Source organism: Aquila chrysaetos, chromosome 13 (genome assembly GCF_900496995.4).
Source record: "Aquila chrysaetos chrysaetos chromosome 13, bAquChr1.4, whole genome shotgun sequence".
NCBI classification, from domain to species: domain Eukaryota; kingdom Metazoa; phylum Chordata; class Aves; order Accipitriformes; family Accipitridae; genus Aquila; species Aquila chrysaetos.
In genome coordinates, this window is record NC_044016.1 from 39,103,650 (window position 1) to 39,118,658 (window position 15,009).

General features: G+C 38.3%; 1 protein-coding gene across 5 annotated transcripts in view; it reads left to right on the top strand.

Annotated features, from left to right (window-relative positions):
* The window catches only part of PPP2R2A (protein phosphatase 2 regulatory subunit Balpha), a 40,567-nt gene that overhangs the window by 3,802 nt on the left and 21,756 nt on the right, over window positions 1-15,009 (top strand). The window contains exon 1 of one of the 5 annotated variants that reach the window (XM_030035244.2): window positions 10,594-10,769. The exons of the other annotated variants lie outside the window; for them this stretch is intronic. Coding sequence (XP_029891104.1) covers window positions 10,767-10,769 — 3 coding nt within the window. The 5' untranslated portion in view covers window positions 10,594-10,766. Of the gene's footprint in view, window positions 1-10,593; window positions 10,770-15,009 lie in introns of those variants that run through there. 5 annotated transcript variants of the gene reach the window in all.

Consider the following 15,009-nt stretch of genomic DNA (forward strand, 5'->3'; position numbering starts at 1 on the left):
GATGCACTTTCAAAGACTCCTGTCGTTTACAAGCTGAAAGATGGCTTATGGAAACAAGAAAGCTGTAACTGTTTTTTTAAAGTTTAATTTTAAATTCTTCAGGAAGTATATTTTAAAGCTTGAAGTCAAAACTACTGTTAAATGTAGTATAATTTTTTTCCCCAGCAGACTTTAAATTCTGTAACCTTTATTTTAATTACATATCAAACTAAATCCTTAATTAAGTACAAATATTGAAGAAGTTGTGGTTGTGTGGCAGGTGCTTGCAAATAATTCTTCATTAAAATAGACATGGTGACATGAATGTAATAGTAATGAACTTTGTATGTGTATACATATATTTACAGTCAAGTGGCTTTTACAGGGAACTGGAAATGCAGAAGTCAGGAAATAGTCTGTCCTTAACTTCCTTAGCTGTTCTGAAGTATTGTACTTCGTGTTACGAAAGACGACTTGCTAGCCTTATGCTTCCTGACAGGTTAGCAGCTGTACTGTGTATTGCTGGAGTCATAGTGGGTGGAGTTCAGGGAAGCCTTCACTGTGTGTTAACTAGCTTCAGTTTCAGCAAGCCAGTCAGGATGGTTTCCAAAAAATTGTAAGAATGTCCATTTTTGATTTTATGGAAGATGTAGCCTACTGATTTTGTGACCCAAAGAGCAAAGAGAAGTTTTGTTTCATTGCCAGCTATAGCTGACTTAGGATAAGTCTTAAGGTGCAAACCCCAGAGCCTTGATATACTACTGCAAGACATGCTGAAATTTAAATGCCGAGATTCTGGAGAGAGGTCCCAAGGTTGGTATTATGCTTGATTGTAATGAATTTGTTGAGCTGAAATTCTCCCCTCTTCCTGTGTGTTCAGCTCCCACAATTCACGCTGGAAATTGTTGAAAGACAGCCATCTAATCAAAGTGCAAGTTTAGCTTCCGTGCGATCCTTTTGAGTTCTTGTTATGCTTCGTAATGTCTCCCTGTGATACCGTAGGAAGGGTGGTTAATATATCAAGCTGGTCATGTTTTTCTTTTTATTAGCTATATTTCTGGCTTTAAGGTTCACTTTAATGAAACGGAGCCCTGTGTGGTTCTTGCAGAAATTGGAACAGCAGCTTTGCCTGCTTCTGGTCTTCCTCCAAAATACCCAAGGACAAGTTGACAGTGGCTCTAAGTGTAGTCTGAGGACCTCTTTTCCGTCCCTCCCTCCCTTTCTGTCTGCTTTCTTGTGGCAGGCACCACGGTTAAAGCTAAAGAAAATCTTGCTGTTCAAAACTTAAATGATTGTTTAACCACTGAGGACTGCAAGCTGACAAGTATGGATTCTAATCATGTCTGTGGCTGAGGACAGTACCAATTTGTGTACGGTAGTACCTAAGGTGTGGATTTGTGTGGGTTTGTTTTTTTAATGGCTTTAGAGCTCAAATTTTGAAAACTAACTTTTGTCATGGAATGCGGAAACTTCACTAAAAGTGAAGAAAACAAACCTGAAAGAAATGGGAGGTTTCGCTTTCTGTTTTCTTCCTGTTAATAACAGTGTTGCAATATTTATATTGGAAAGCTCGCTTAAACTAAGCTAATAGAAGGGTTAACCAAGAAAACTGCATCCATTTAATTGCATTAATCAGTAGAATGCAAGACCAGTGGTCTCTCTACAATGTTGCCTGGAAAAAAGGCCAATGGAGAATAACATTTTTAATACAGTAATAGTGGCAGCAACTTTAAAAAGCTTGCTAAGAATGCTAGTACGTAGCTTCCAGTATATTTGAGGTCAGATCTGACCTCATAACCTTCACATAATATGTATAACCTATAATTTGTTAGATACTTAGGTTAGAATGGCTGTCTATTACAAAGTCAATATTTGGTGGCTTTGATGGCTGAAACATGAACTCTGATACATATAGTTTTTAATTTTCTGGCTTTCTAAGCACTGTGTGATAGATGGATGTGACAATGTTTCTTTTAGTGCTAATGAGGGGGGAAGGGAAGGAGGAGGGAAATCTGTTACTAAAGCTTGAGGAAAGAAGATGGCAATGAGTTCATAGCTGGGGCCTGCCTGGGTCATTGTGCTGTGGCAAAGCTTTTCTAGTTTGAGGAATATGGATGCGAGGAGCTGAGAAGTAGCCTCTCTTCTCTGGGTATATATGGAGTTTATGCGCGGTTGTAAGATGTGCCCTGGCCCTATCCGATCACAAAGTTAAGCACAGAAATCGAGTTATAAATTGAAGTCTGAGTGTCAGCTTCATTACAGTTGGGGTCGTTAATTTTAACTGATGGCAAAAGTTTGCCTTTTTCTGATTTAGCAGTCCATTGCATAAGAGTTGTAGCTTGTGCTGCCTCTGATTCTGAAATAGCTGATTCTTTGCTCAACAGAAGTTTTCCTCCCTTCTTAATTTCACATTTGTCTTGCTGGAGCCCAGTTTTACAACCTATCTGTATTCAACTTGTTTGTGTACTCTGGAGAATCCAGAGCCAGGACAGTAGACTAGACAGGACTTCTCCAGTGGAGAACACAGAGTCATTGGCCTTGATAAGTTCAATGATCAGGTTATCAAAAGCATCTGTAATATATGTTTTTTTTTTTTTTCTTCTGTGCCATCACTGTTTCAGTGCAAGTAAGACTTAGCTGTCCAGAAACACTCAAGAGCAGACATTACCATGCTTTCTTAATGGAAGTTTCCTTTATGGGAATGATTACAGAAAAGGATTACGAAGATTTTTCTGCAGCAGTTTTGTTGTTTTGGGACTTGTTTTTACTCTTCTCCTGTTATGTTCTCTAAGATGTGGCATAATGGCAACTCCAGTTGGAAACAAGTAAGAGTTGCGAGTTTAAACTGTCTCTGAAAACTTGACACTTGCTTAATGGAATGAGTTTGTGCTTCAGAACAAATTAAGTCAAATTTGTTTAATTACTTGGCAGAAGGAAAAGAGTCAAGCTGCTCTATCTAAATGTTCTTTCAAATGTAATCCAAAGATATGTAGAAGTCTGATAGTCTGGGTCCAAGGCTGGGAGCCAGGAATTTAAATCCTAAGCTTTAACCCCGAGTGATCACCCCTTATCTTTGACAAATTGTTTAACTATTTCATGCCCAAATTGTCTCTGAAGAAAATGCTGGAATATCTGCTGTGGGTGCTGATTACTGACATAATTTTGAAGTTGGATGCTTAACCATTCTGTGCTGCTTTGTTAATAATCTATGACTTGTTTGGGGTATAAAAGAGGAAACATGAAACATTTCTGTAGTCTGTTTCAGTTTGTGCAGATGATTAACAGATGAAGTCTCTTACATCTCTGTCCCTAGCCAGCTCATGTGTGTGGTCAGAGATATAAACAGCATTTGACTTTTGCCTTGTTCAGGAATGCTTTCTGTATTTGATTCTAGGTATGTTATATCTTTCAAGTGTAGTTTCATGTTTATTTTTGGCAGACGTCAAAATTGCAGAGCAGCTATGGGAACTGTTGTTGCTTCAGTAATAGTAGTTTGTCTTCAACGCACGAAAATAGTTATCTTGGAGTGAGGAAAATTGGAGCCAGGAATGAGGACTGCTGTAAAAAGCAGTTTATCACAATCTCCAGTTCACCATCTTCTCTTGTCTTACCAGAAAGCTTTCTCTTTGTCAAGTAACATGTATCTGTAATTTTGGATTAGAGCTGCTGAGCCTCCTTCAGAAAGTTGGTTAGCTCTGTCCTACCAGACTGTTATTCCCGGTGGTGCATCTGGTTCTGTAGGCTTACCAACAACTGACTAATAGGGGCCTATGCCTTGTTGATGGAGGGATGTTGCTGGGATCAGTTGGGAAGAAGGGCTTCTATTGAGCTGTGTTTGTGGGCAGGAGTCACAGAAGAGAAACAGTGGCATTATTATAGAAGTCACTGATGGGCTCTTTTAATGGGAATTGATGGAATAGCAGGGGAGGAAAAATTCTCAAAGAAAGGTAGCAAGGGTGTGAGAGGTTGTGATAATAATGCTGAAGAAAGATTGGGGTATAGTTCTGGGAGGGAGCTTAATTTGAGTTTTTGAGGGCTGTGGTTATGTTCTGTATGCTCGTAAGGTAACACCAGTTAGAAGGAGCAAGGACCAGTAATAGTTTGTTTTTAAGGGGTAGTTTGAAATATGCTGTAGATAAATAAAAAGACCAAGGTTGTAGTCCTATTCTGTATTCCTAAGTCTGCTTCTGTATTTTAGCTCTTTTATCTTCAGCCGTTTGTAGAATGGCTGTCTGTATCTAGAGAGAGAAATAGGCTACTGTGTTCTAGGAACTGCTGGTCTAGATTGACTAAAGTGTGCATTTAAAGTGTGAAGTCCCCCAAAACAAAGAGCATTTAGCAAACAGCTAAATAGTAAGTGGCTGTTTAGCTCCCTAGAGGTTATTCAGTACTCTCTCTTGAGATGGGTTTGGTAGCTAGGGCACTTCAGCTTGTCAGTCATGCTGACCAGTATTGTGCTGTTAACTTGTGTGATGCTTTTCTGTTCTTGGAATCTTCTTGGCTTTAATTTAAAATCAGTTGGAAAAAGGCGTGAGTTTTTTGTCATAAATACGGCGGTTATAGTGATCAAGCCGTCAGACTCCAACAGTACAAATGAATGCAATTTGGCTATCAGTGGCAATCCCAGTGGATTACAGCTCTTGATCAGCTTTGTGAAACTTCATAGCTTTTAATTTTAAAGGTGCTACCTAAACGATTCTGGTTTGGGTATTTCTACCCTTAGAAATGGGTTTCTGTGGTAGCTGTAGCTACATAGAAAGTGCTTTGGAAGAACTAAAATGAAGAATAAAACTCCTAGTGGATGCAATGCTGAAGTAAGAGTTAAGAGCTGGGTGTTCCTAGCTGTACCGTCTCTTCCCCCCACCCCCCCTTTCTGTTCTCTTCTGACTTGCCTATTTAGGCCATGGCTACATGTTTGGCAGCATTTCTGCTTAAAGAGGCACTCCTTCCCACTTTGCTGGCACAAGTGTTCATGTAACTGCACAATGAACTTGTTTGGGAAGCTGATCCAGCTGAAAAATACTTAAAATTGTGGTTTTTACTGGATTATTTTTCAGCTGAATTGAACCCTGATCTGGTTCTCAGTGCTCTGTGTGTGCTTGTGCCAGCATAGTGTGGAGAGTGATCAAGTGGCTCAAAGGAGCACAAGGAACTCTGGAAGAGGGTTGGTCTCTTTATAGGACTTTATGTACAGTCAACACAAGACGCTGATCTCTTAAGTGCTATACTAGTACAAATGGTAAAATCAACTGATAAAAAGGACTTTAAACCTTTGCTGTTCAAGAGATACATACTTTGAGCATGTGCTATCTGAAGGCCAGCAATAGAATATATCTAATACCAATATTGTAACAGTAATCTTAAGAGACTGAACTAAAATACTGGCCAAATAAAATAGTTGAAGCTTTGGTATGGTGCACTAATGCTTGACAGAGATCCTGCATCACTGGTGATCTTCTTTGAGATGTAAAGACTGAAGTTGGTCCAAGTCTGTGCTGCTACTGAAAACAAATGGACCTGTAGATTTTTACTGGGTTACATTGCAGTCAAATCAGATCCCTGAACTAAAGGCTGTGTGGATGTGCAGACACTAGAGGTGTAAAGAAGGGGTGATGAAAATGTGTGTCTGAGGGCAGGTGGAGGATGCAGAACTACCTCATTTGGTAGCAGCACAGATTTAGGTAGGCATAAGCCAGTTGTCAAACTGCTGTTCAGCGTGACGGTTCTAGATTTTTTTTTAAATTAGGTATCGCGTACACATGTGCAAACGCACATGCAGGGATACACGCACACAATGTCATTTATCACTATGTTGTAAATAATCTTTTTGACGTTTTTGTGCAGCAGAACTAGTACACATGGAATAGGTTTTCTTCCTTCAGTGTCCACACAAGCAGTATGTGGAAATGAGATTTGTTTAGCATTGTTACTAGCTCTGTTAGTAAAAAGAGCTGTGTTAATAGCAGTACAGTTTAGTTTCTTGGAAGTTGTTGTAGAAAACAATGCCACTTAAATGGGAGATGGATTACTTACTGATTGCTTTACTGTAAAGTACTTTAAAAAGATAATCTGACAAGTGATAATCTTCTCTTATTGTGTCTTACCACTCTTAATATGATTTGAAAAATCGATCCCTTGTTTGGGGTTTTGACTTCCCCTAAACTAATGTATTGTCTCGCATTTAGATGCTGTAGAATTAGGCCGCCTTTGTTTTAGATGCTGTTTAAGTGTGCATACAATTAAATCTGCTATGTACTGTACCTCTTGTAGTAAAAACATCAATTACTGATGGTACCAAGTTAAGGATACCATTTGTTCTTTCCTCTTTAGGAAACACTGTGCTCCCAAAGCAAATTCATTAGTGTAAGATGCTTTTATAACTGCCTTAAGGGTGTTTTCCAGACCTTTTTCCATATTTTCAGTGCTCTATAATATGCAGTACCATAACTACGTCCACAGTGTTTTTAGTATGGAGCGAAAAGTTGTGCAGAATAAGTCAGTGTTCAGTAATCATGTGAAACTGAGGTTTACCCTTTTAAAGAAATGATTGAAATGAATGAAAAGTCTTGGCATAGGTAGGCACTTCTGATTGTGAATAGAGACAACAGTTAACATGGTTCTATGAAAATAAAAGGAGAGAGATACAGGAAGTATGATACTTGATCCAAACCACTTTAGAATAATCTCTTTCAACAAGCAGCGGTAGGTCTTACAGTCAAAATAACTACATCTGGACAGTTTTCTGGATTTTAAACTTGAGTGGAATATATGTAATTATAGCTTTGCTATATTGCTTTATAGCTCAGTTATGCTCTTACAGCATGCATTAGCTAAATGCTACTTTTGTAGGGTTAGTATGTAAGCAAGCTGGAAATAGAAAGGACTTTGTCGTTCTTTCACGCTGTTACATGAGCCTTTGTGAAAATGGGGGGAAGCCTAAAAAGGTGTCTTGTCTTAAGAGGTAAAGTACTGATACTTTGCATGTGTGTGCACTTGTTAATGATTTTATATAGCAGGTCCCTTTATTGAATATACTGTTGCTGACTTTCTGGCTCCCCAAACAGGACTGCTTTAGGACTTTGCTCTGGGCAGCAGGTAGCATTACATGATGATGGTCTTGCCGTGTTCTTTTCTGTGGCTGGAAGGTTTTGAGTTGTTACATTTGCCTTTAAAATTAAGATGCTGGCTAATGAGACATCAGGTATTGATGTTGTGAATGGATAATATTACTGAAAAGAATTATTTGAGGCTTCTGTGCATGATTGTAATTCAGTTACAGAAACAGAAGTGGCTGTGAGCTTCTCTCTTCTAACTTATCAGGCTTTTGTTAAGCACTGGAGGAGAAATTATTAATTTGGTCAGCCATTCTTTATAAAAATGTATTTTCCTCTTGGCAATCTACAAGTGATAGCACCATTAAGAAAACCAGCATATTTAGGTCACATGTTAAACCCCTTAGGCAGTTACGCTCGCATCTAATTTTGGAAGAAAATTTTAGGGTCAGGAGAAGAGGGTTTAAAAGAGTTGTATTGTAAGAAAGATTGATTTCTCAGGTATATAGAATGCATTTGGTGTAGGAATGTTTCTCTTTGCATTTTCAATTGCAGTTCTTACATTATTCCCAGAGCATTAATTTGATCTCCAAACACACACAGTTGGCACTCTTATGTTTTTGAGAACTTGAGAAAAGATAATTGCATATATTCAGGAACAGTTAAGGTAATTGAGACTTCAGACTATAGTTGCTTATTTAAAATTTGGAGTAATTTCTAATATATTCTTGGCTGTTACAGCTACTAGCATTTAATTTCCTTTTTCCCTGATGAAAAGAAAAAGTATTGCAGGGACCACTCTTAAAAGTAGTGATTTCAGCTGGCCTTTCTCCTGTTAGTAGAAGGTTAGAAGATGATTCGCAGAAATAATGACCTATGTGTGTTTGTGTATAGTGCTTGTAAGTGTAGTTTGAGGGACTTACTTTTTTCAAATAACTTTAAAATTTTAAGTAGATTGGTCCAACAGGCAAGAACCTACATACTGAAGTAAATCTTTAGCTTCAACTCTCATAAATATATAATGAATCTCAAAGACACTTGTTGGAGAGTTCCTGGAGTTTTTTCCAATGGAATAACATAACAAAAACATAACTTTGCAGGTACTGTTCTTGGTGCATTGTGTAAGGATTCATTTATAGAAATATTGGAGATAGTTAAAAAAAAATCTTGTATTGTCTTTTAATAATTGCCCTTTTCAGCTTGCTTTAGAGTGCAGCGTGGCCTTGGTATGGAAAGAGGAATTAGAATTCAAATTGCATCCTGACTTGCCTGTAGGTTCATTGTCACTTTAAGTAGCTGCTGCTTCTGAAAAAGATGGTCCTTCCTTGTACATTTACCAGTTACTGCTTTGAGCTGACCCAGGTGTTCACTTAGCTGCAGAGTGATCACTTTGGGAAACGGACCTGAATGAAAATTACATGTTTTGGATTATTTGCTCTCAGATGAATTTTATCCTGAATTAGGTTCCTCAGACCGATTTGTCAAACTGTAACAAACATTTGTGGTAGAATAGGTAGTGGTGCTACAGGAATGGGACAAGAGATGTGAGAGGTGAATGGATGGATTGCTTCTCTTGGAGATACGATAACGGTTTTAAGGCATCATGTGAAACTAGGGCATTGTGAACAACTTGCTTAGCCTCTTCCTCAGCCTTTTCGTGCTTGCAGTTGATATGTGCTTATTCATAGACTGCCTTTCATATGGAAAACTCTACTTTTGGTGAATTGAGATTCATGTTTGAGGACATCTCTTCTAAAAGATCAGTATGAACAAACAGCAATTGAAGCTCACAGTTTTTCATTATGCAGCGTAGCAGTGAGAAAATGGCACTGCTTTATAGAGGTAATAGCAAAACATTCATAAGCTGCTGTAGTGGAATGTGGAACTGTTGGGAATGGGTTTTTGACCAAAATTTTACAACTTTTTATATAGTCCTTCTGGCTGTTCTCAGTCTGTTCTTATCACAGCTTCATGTTTTCGTGTGGTTGTTTTTGTTTTGTTTTGTTTTTAGCTGAATTTTACTTTCTTTTTGTTTTCAAGAAATATCCAGGCTCCTTTGTTTTACTCCAGACCATTTTGGAAGTCATAACCAACTCTTGAAAGTGGTGGGGGCTGGTAACATACCAGTTCTGTTACTGGAGCAGAACGCATGCTGTGCTTAACACAGCAATTTTGTCTCTGACGGTATTTAGATGCCTCAGAGGAAAGTGCAGTAGGAAGACAGAGAGCATTTAAAACAAACAACCCCCCCCCCCCAGTTGGAGATTCTGCGCATCAGGTTGTTGGCTCCCTGCAGCTTGTGGATTCTTTTCCTTGATTTGACCTGAAGAAGCTCCTACCAAACCTGGGAATAAGACATCCGCTTGTTTATGTAGCATTCTCATCTTTCTGCTGTTTCTGAAAATCAGGGAAGCATGTTCTGAATTGTCATTTACAACTGTGCTACTAGGTCATCTCTCTGTTCTGTTCCTCAGTATTCCTGCAGAAGGGTTATTAAGCATGTTAGAAAAAATGACATGACTGAGTGATTGCATCCTGTGTAGGAGCACTTCTGGCTTAATCTTTCCTTCTTGCTGGTTGCTATCATTTTGAAGAAGTCATCAAGAGAAGATCATGTACGCAGCCCTCTTTGGTCTTGTAAGCTCATTTATGTATATCTTGAAATTCTTTTTCCACAAGTTTTACAATTATGTAACATTCAACTGGAAGTTGTCTGGCACCCTCCAATTCACGTTCTTTCTAACCAGTGTCTTTTGACTGAGGCTCAAGTTTCTTACAGAGCTGTTATTACTCTTTTACTTTTTACCAAGTTTAAAGTTTAGTTTTAAATTTAATTATCCTGGTGGGGTGGGGGTAGGGAGATTGGCAAAAAGGAAGACTAGAAATGGAGATAACTGAAAGTAATCATCTGGAGTTGTTTCATATGGAAGGTCACAAGTCATTTTAACACTTCCATGCTTTGTTTTCCCTATCTGTAAGACTAGTGTGCCCGTTTCCCAAAATGAAGTTCCAAAACTTTTAAAAATTACTGCAAGGAACTTTGAGACCCTTGCAGGACAGTAATACTGCTAAATACTCTTTATCTTGTTTTCAGCTGCTATACAGCCCTTCCAAAATCCAAAGAAAAGGTCCTAATCTATAAATAGAGAACGTGAGAGAGGTAAAATAATTAACTTAAAAATAAAGGTCAGTATTTTGCTCAGATTAGTAGACTATATATATTTTTAAGATGTGTTATAAGCGTCTGCCTTGACAGAGTTGTCAAGATTTGTAGATTCCATTTTGCATTATTTAGAGAAGTGAGTGTTAAGAATCTCTGAAAGTCCAGGCCAGAAACTAGTATCGGCCTCTGTTTAATAAAAATTTTTTCTAAGAAGCTGAGGCATGTATGCTTGGGCCAGAATAGAAACACAGGAAAATACTTGCCAAGTGGGGAGGTGGGGGGGGGAGAGGAGGGAACGGGTAAAGGGAAGACTATTTTTTCAGGTTCCAAGTGCCACTAAAAAATGCATTACGTATTAAAATGAACTGATGAAAGAGTGAATGCCCATAGTGAGTGAAGGAATTGAGAAATTTTTATTCCACGGTCACTTAATAGTCAGAACTGTGTATTCAACTCTGCTGGAAACTTCAGTTGTACTTGTGACCTTCACAGGCGCTGTGCTCTCCGGCAAGCTGCCTGAAATTCATCTACTGAGTCTGCCTCCCTCTCTCCTTCCCTCCCTCCCTTCTGTTATGGTAGGTAATAGTGATTTTTTGCTCTCATTTTCCTGGCTTAGAAGGAGGCATTTTACACATCTGAGGTACAATGGTCTCTTTCTTGCATTCTACACATGAAGCTTAAAAGCCTTATAAATTTTTGGCCTTAGCTTTTGCACCTGAAATAAAAGCTTTGGTCAAAGAGTGTATGAGAAGAGTCTGAAACAGCATGATAGTTTCTAGGAGTTGTTTTTTATATCACAGAATTCCAGTAGCTGATTTTGGAAGGCATTGCCAAACTATGATATTTTTCTAAAATACGGCTACTAATTTTTAACTTGCAGTGTATGTTTTGGAACGGCTTCAGCAAAAAGAGAAAATCAAGATATTCCAGTGCTCTTAATCTGTAGCATGCTCAGTGACAAGAAAGGCACTGCCTAAAGGCTTCTGTTATGTACATGCAAAACAATAGCACAGTATGTTATTTCCAAATATATTGTTATTTGCAAACAGAAAACTAACCACTGGCTTTTCTGTGCTGTGCAGCCTATTGAAATTCTGGCTGTGATTCCAGCAGAGATTTTTTCCATAAATAGCTCTGTACTACTTCGGAACACAAACAAGCCCCTGAAAAGATCTCAAGTAAGGTCTTCTAAGGGGACTGTTTAGCCTATGTTATTACTGTGTATGTTGGGGGTAGATACTGTGGTGGATGTGAGGAATGGTTCTATAGGTTGAAGGGGGGGGCTGTCAGCAGGAATTGAGAAGTAAATAAGTACTGGTTCAAATTAGTTTCAAGGACTCATGAATAATCACCTGGCTTGAGCATAGGGGAAAAAAAAAGCATAATGAACATATGTAAGCAGAAGCAGGTATGTTTTCATTTTAGTATTGAGGTTGTTTTTTGTTTTTGTTTTTGAAATAAAAGCCATTAGGTAATGACTTTATGCATTAGGTAATGGTTCAGGTAAATACAACTTGAAATAGAAATTATTTATTCTTTCAATGAACAGGCATCCAAATTAAAGCATCCTTTTAAAGTTTTGACTGATTGGATGTTTGGTTATGTGAACTAATACACAGCTAATTTTGTAGTGCAGGCTTTTCGGTGCTATGTAGGTGAACATCCTCTTGAATAAGTAATACAGGGGCAACTTCTGTGTAGATATGTTCAGTTATGACTGGTGTAAGCTGTCTTGAGTAAGGTAATTTGTAGTCTTGAGGAGAAGCTTGTAAACTTTCTGTGAACTAGAAGAAGAAGAGCTGAGCAAATATTTCTACGTTTTGCCTAGATCACAGGGCTGATTTTCTGCTAGTCTTGTTGCTTGTAAATATTTTTTTAACAAAGCAGAAATCCCCTTTTAAAGGGAATCAAAGAGCATAAACATAACTTTGGTATTTGTGAAGTCCATGATCTGAGTGGTAGACTCTTCAGTGTCCTTCTCAGCCCCTGGTTATCAAGCAAATGTGTTTTATCAGCTGTCACAACAGAATGAGGATGGTATCACAGAGGATAGGGCTGACAGGACCTTGGGAGCTTGTTAGTATGTATGTTCCCCACATGCAAATCTTTCAAATGGATCTATTACTCCTATTGGATGTTTATTAAAAAAAACCTTCATTTGTGGAGATTCTACAGTCTCAGAAGCATATATTTGAAAGCTTAGCTATCCATAGCCTTGAACAACTTTTTTCATAATGTCTAAAATCACTTTTGGTGAAGGTGCACCTAAAATTTCTGTGTGGGGATTGCACACTGGTCTCGAATGGAAATTAGCCCTGATAGCCGTAAAAGGCAGTGACTTCATGCTATTAACTGGATGTAACTTAGTGGGAAGAACAGCTTAACTGCTGACACTTTTTTTTTGAGGCCTAGATGGTATTTCTGAGCTTGTTGAGATTTTTTTTTTAATGAACATTCTTTCTCATTCCTCCTAGCCATATTGTGAACAGTTCCCTAAGAAAATGGAAGTATAAGTACAACAGCAAAGCACCTCTGCTACCAAGGGGTGATTAGTCTGTTTATGGAAAATAGATACATTGCTAACATGTTTATCACAGTGAGAAGAACTAAAGCTTGAATAAAACTTAGTCCAGTTTTTTAATGCATTTTGGGGAATCCTCATACTATGTATAACTTGCATATCATAGTGTCTCTTACAAGAATTATGGAGCACTTCTGTTAGCATTATGTATAAATCCTGAAGGAGCCTGGTGAGTATGTAGTACTGTGACTTAGCTCTAAGAATACAGGTTTTCCAGAGAGCAGTGGCTTGAGATGGGAGTTGTGGTCTCCTGAATCTTCACTCTGCATGTGGTTAATAGGATGTCCTTTATCTGCAGGTCAGCAGGAATGTTTTCAGAGAGGTCAGAAATGGCAGTGCTGTTCTACTCCGAAGAGAGGCTATTTAATTTCTCTGTTCCAGCATAAAGTTTATTCTAGAAAATCAGTAAACCTGAATTTTTTTTGTCCTCAGCAGTGCTAAAATTGAGATGTCACTTTCTTGGAAATAAGATAGGCAAACCAATTTTGCTATAGCTTTATTAATGATATGTTGTAAAGTAAAGCTCTGCAGGCAGAAAGTATGTTGGAACAAGTCATGTACCAGAGTACTAAGGCTAGACAAATGCTGTGTTAGAGCAGAAATAATCAAATCTGTTATTTATAAGCCTTTTTGTCTCAATTCTCCTCGTATTGCTCAGTAAGTCCCTCAGTTTTGTGAGTGATAGTGACAGAACATTCAGGCACCTAAGGGGATCTTATATGAAGCAATTGTGGGCACGAAGTTAGTTCGTGCTGGAGTTAATTTTGTTCCCCTATAATTAGATATGTATGATCTCTATGAGATTGTACAAAGGACAAAAATTATGAGTAACTCCCCAACTAAATTCTATGCATAATACAAATATAACTTAACCCTTCTGTCATCTTTGTCCAGGAAGACCTCTCGTAAATCAGTGTGAGTTTTGCTGGCTGAACAGTGTTTCTGTAATGGAAATATAACTAGTGTAGGTTGTGTATTGTACTGCTTAGTACAATTACTTTGTTTAAAGGGATAATGTATGGTTGAAAGGCACAATCCCTGTGATAGTAGATGTTTGAAACAGGAAAATTCAAAGGGGAGGAAGGCCTTTTTCTTTCTTGTGTCATTTAGTCAAGTTATCGTTATGTCTGCAGTAATACCTAAAGTGCTTCCTCTGTAGCATAAACTGCAGAAGCAGAGAACCCTGGTACTGCCAGTTTCCCCCTTCAAACGAACCATAGACTTCATATTCTACTGGGTTTACATTTTAGCCAAGATTTCACTTGGGGTTAAGAAAAAAATTGGTTTTAGGTAGAGTTTTATTGCTGTAGCACCAAAGAACATGTGTTTGTTTCCATTTTTTTTAGTGTATTTAAGCCACTCGAGGAAGGCTTGGTTATATGACTGTCCTGGGCTGTTAGAAACTCTGTTGGTTGCCAGAATTCTGTGGCACTTGATTGAAGCCTAAGGTTTTGAGCTTCTTTGTTTGCATCTGACAGGGACACTTAACTTTTCCAGGTCAAGTGTAACTGATGTGTGCTGTGACAAGAGTGGGGCACAAGCACACCTAGGCCAGGTATCTAAAATGCCAGATGGCTTTTTATTTGGTAGACAATGCTTTCAAAATGAGTAAACTGAGAATTACAGTGCCTTTAGGGTTTTAAACAAGGTGTTGCTTACGTAGTGTATTTTCTTTACTTCATGTTTCTGTTCCTTTTGTTTATATTTTGCGTCAAAAACATCCTTTCTGATGGAGTGTTAGATAGCAACTTAATTTAGGGGTGTATAGCCTCTGAAGGTGATGTTATGCAGAGGCTGGAAACTACTGTTCACAATCTTTTTTTTTTTATAAGCCTAATCTTGAGTGAAGAGGAGTTTTCACTGCAATTGAAAGGGGATTGATGCAAAACTAGGTGTGGCACATCCTCAGTAGGAGGGCCACTCTTCTTTTCCCCTTTCCGCACCTGAAAATAGATTTAAGCTTCACAGCTTGGAAGCTCTTAGCAGCTGAATTTTGTGATGTTCAGAAAACTGAATGACATGACAGCTTTCCCATTGAACAGCTGGCTGGTATTTAAAAACACTGAAATGTTGGATTTGCTGTTGATTACTTTTGTGTTTAAAAGCAGAACAATTCTGCTGGTTGGAGTGAGGAAAGCTTGTGGACAGACTTGAGCTTTGCGTTTTTGTTTTATCTTTTTTTCGATTGTATAGTATTGGAGTGGCTACAAAGAACAGACTCAAGGAGAAGCTGT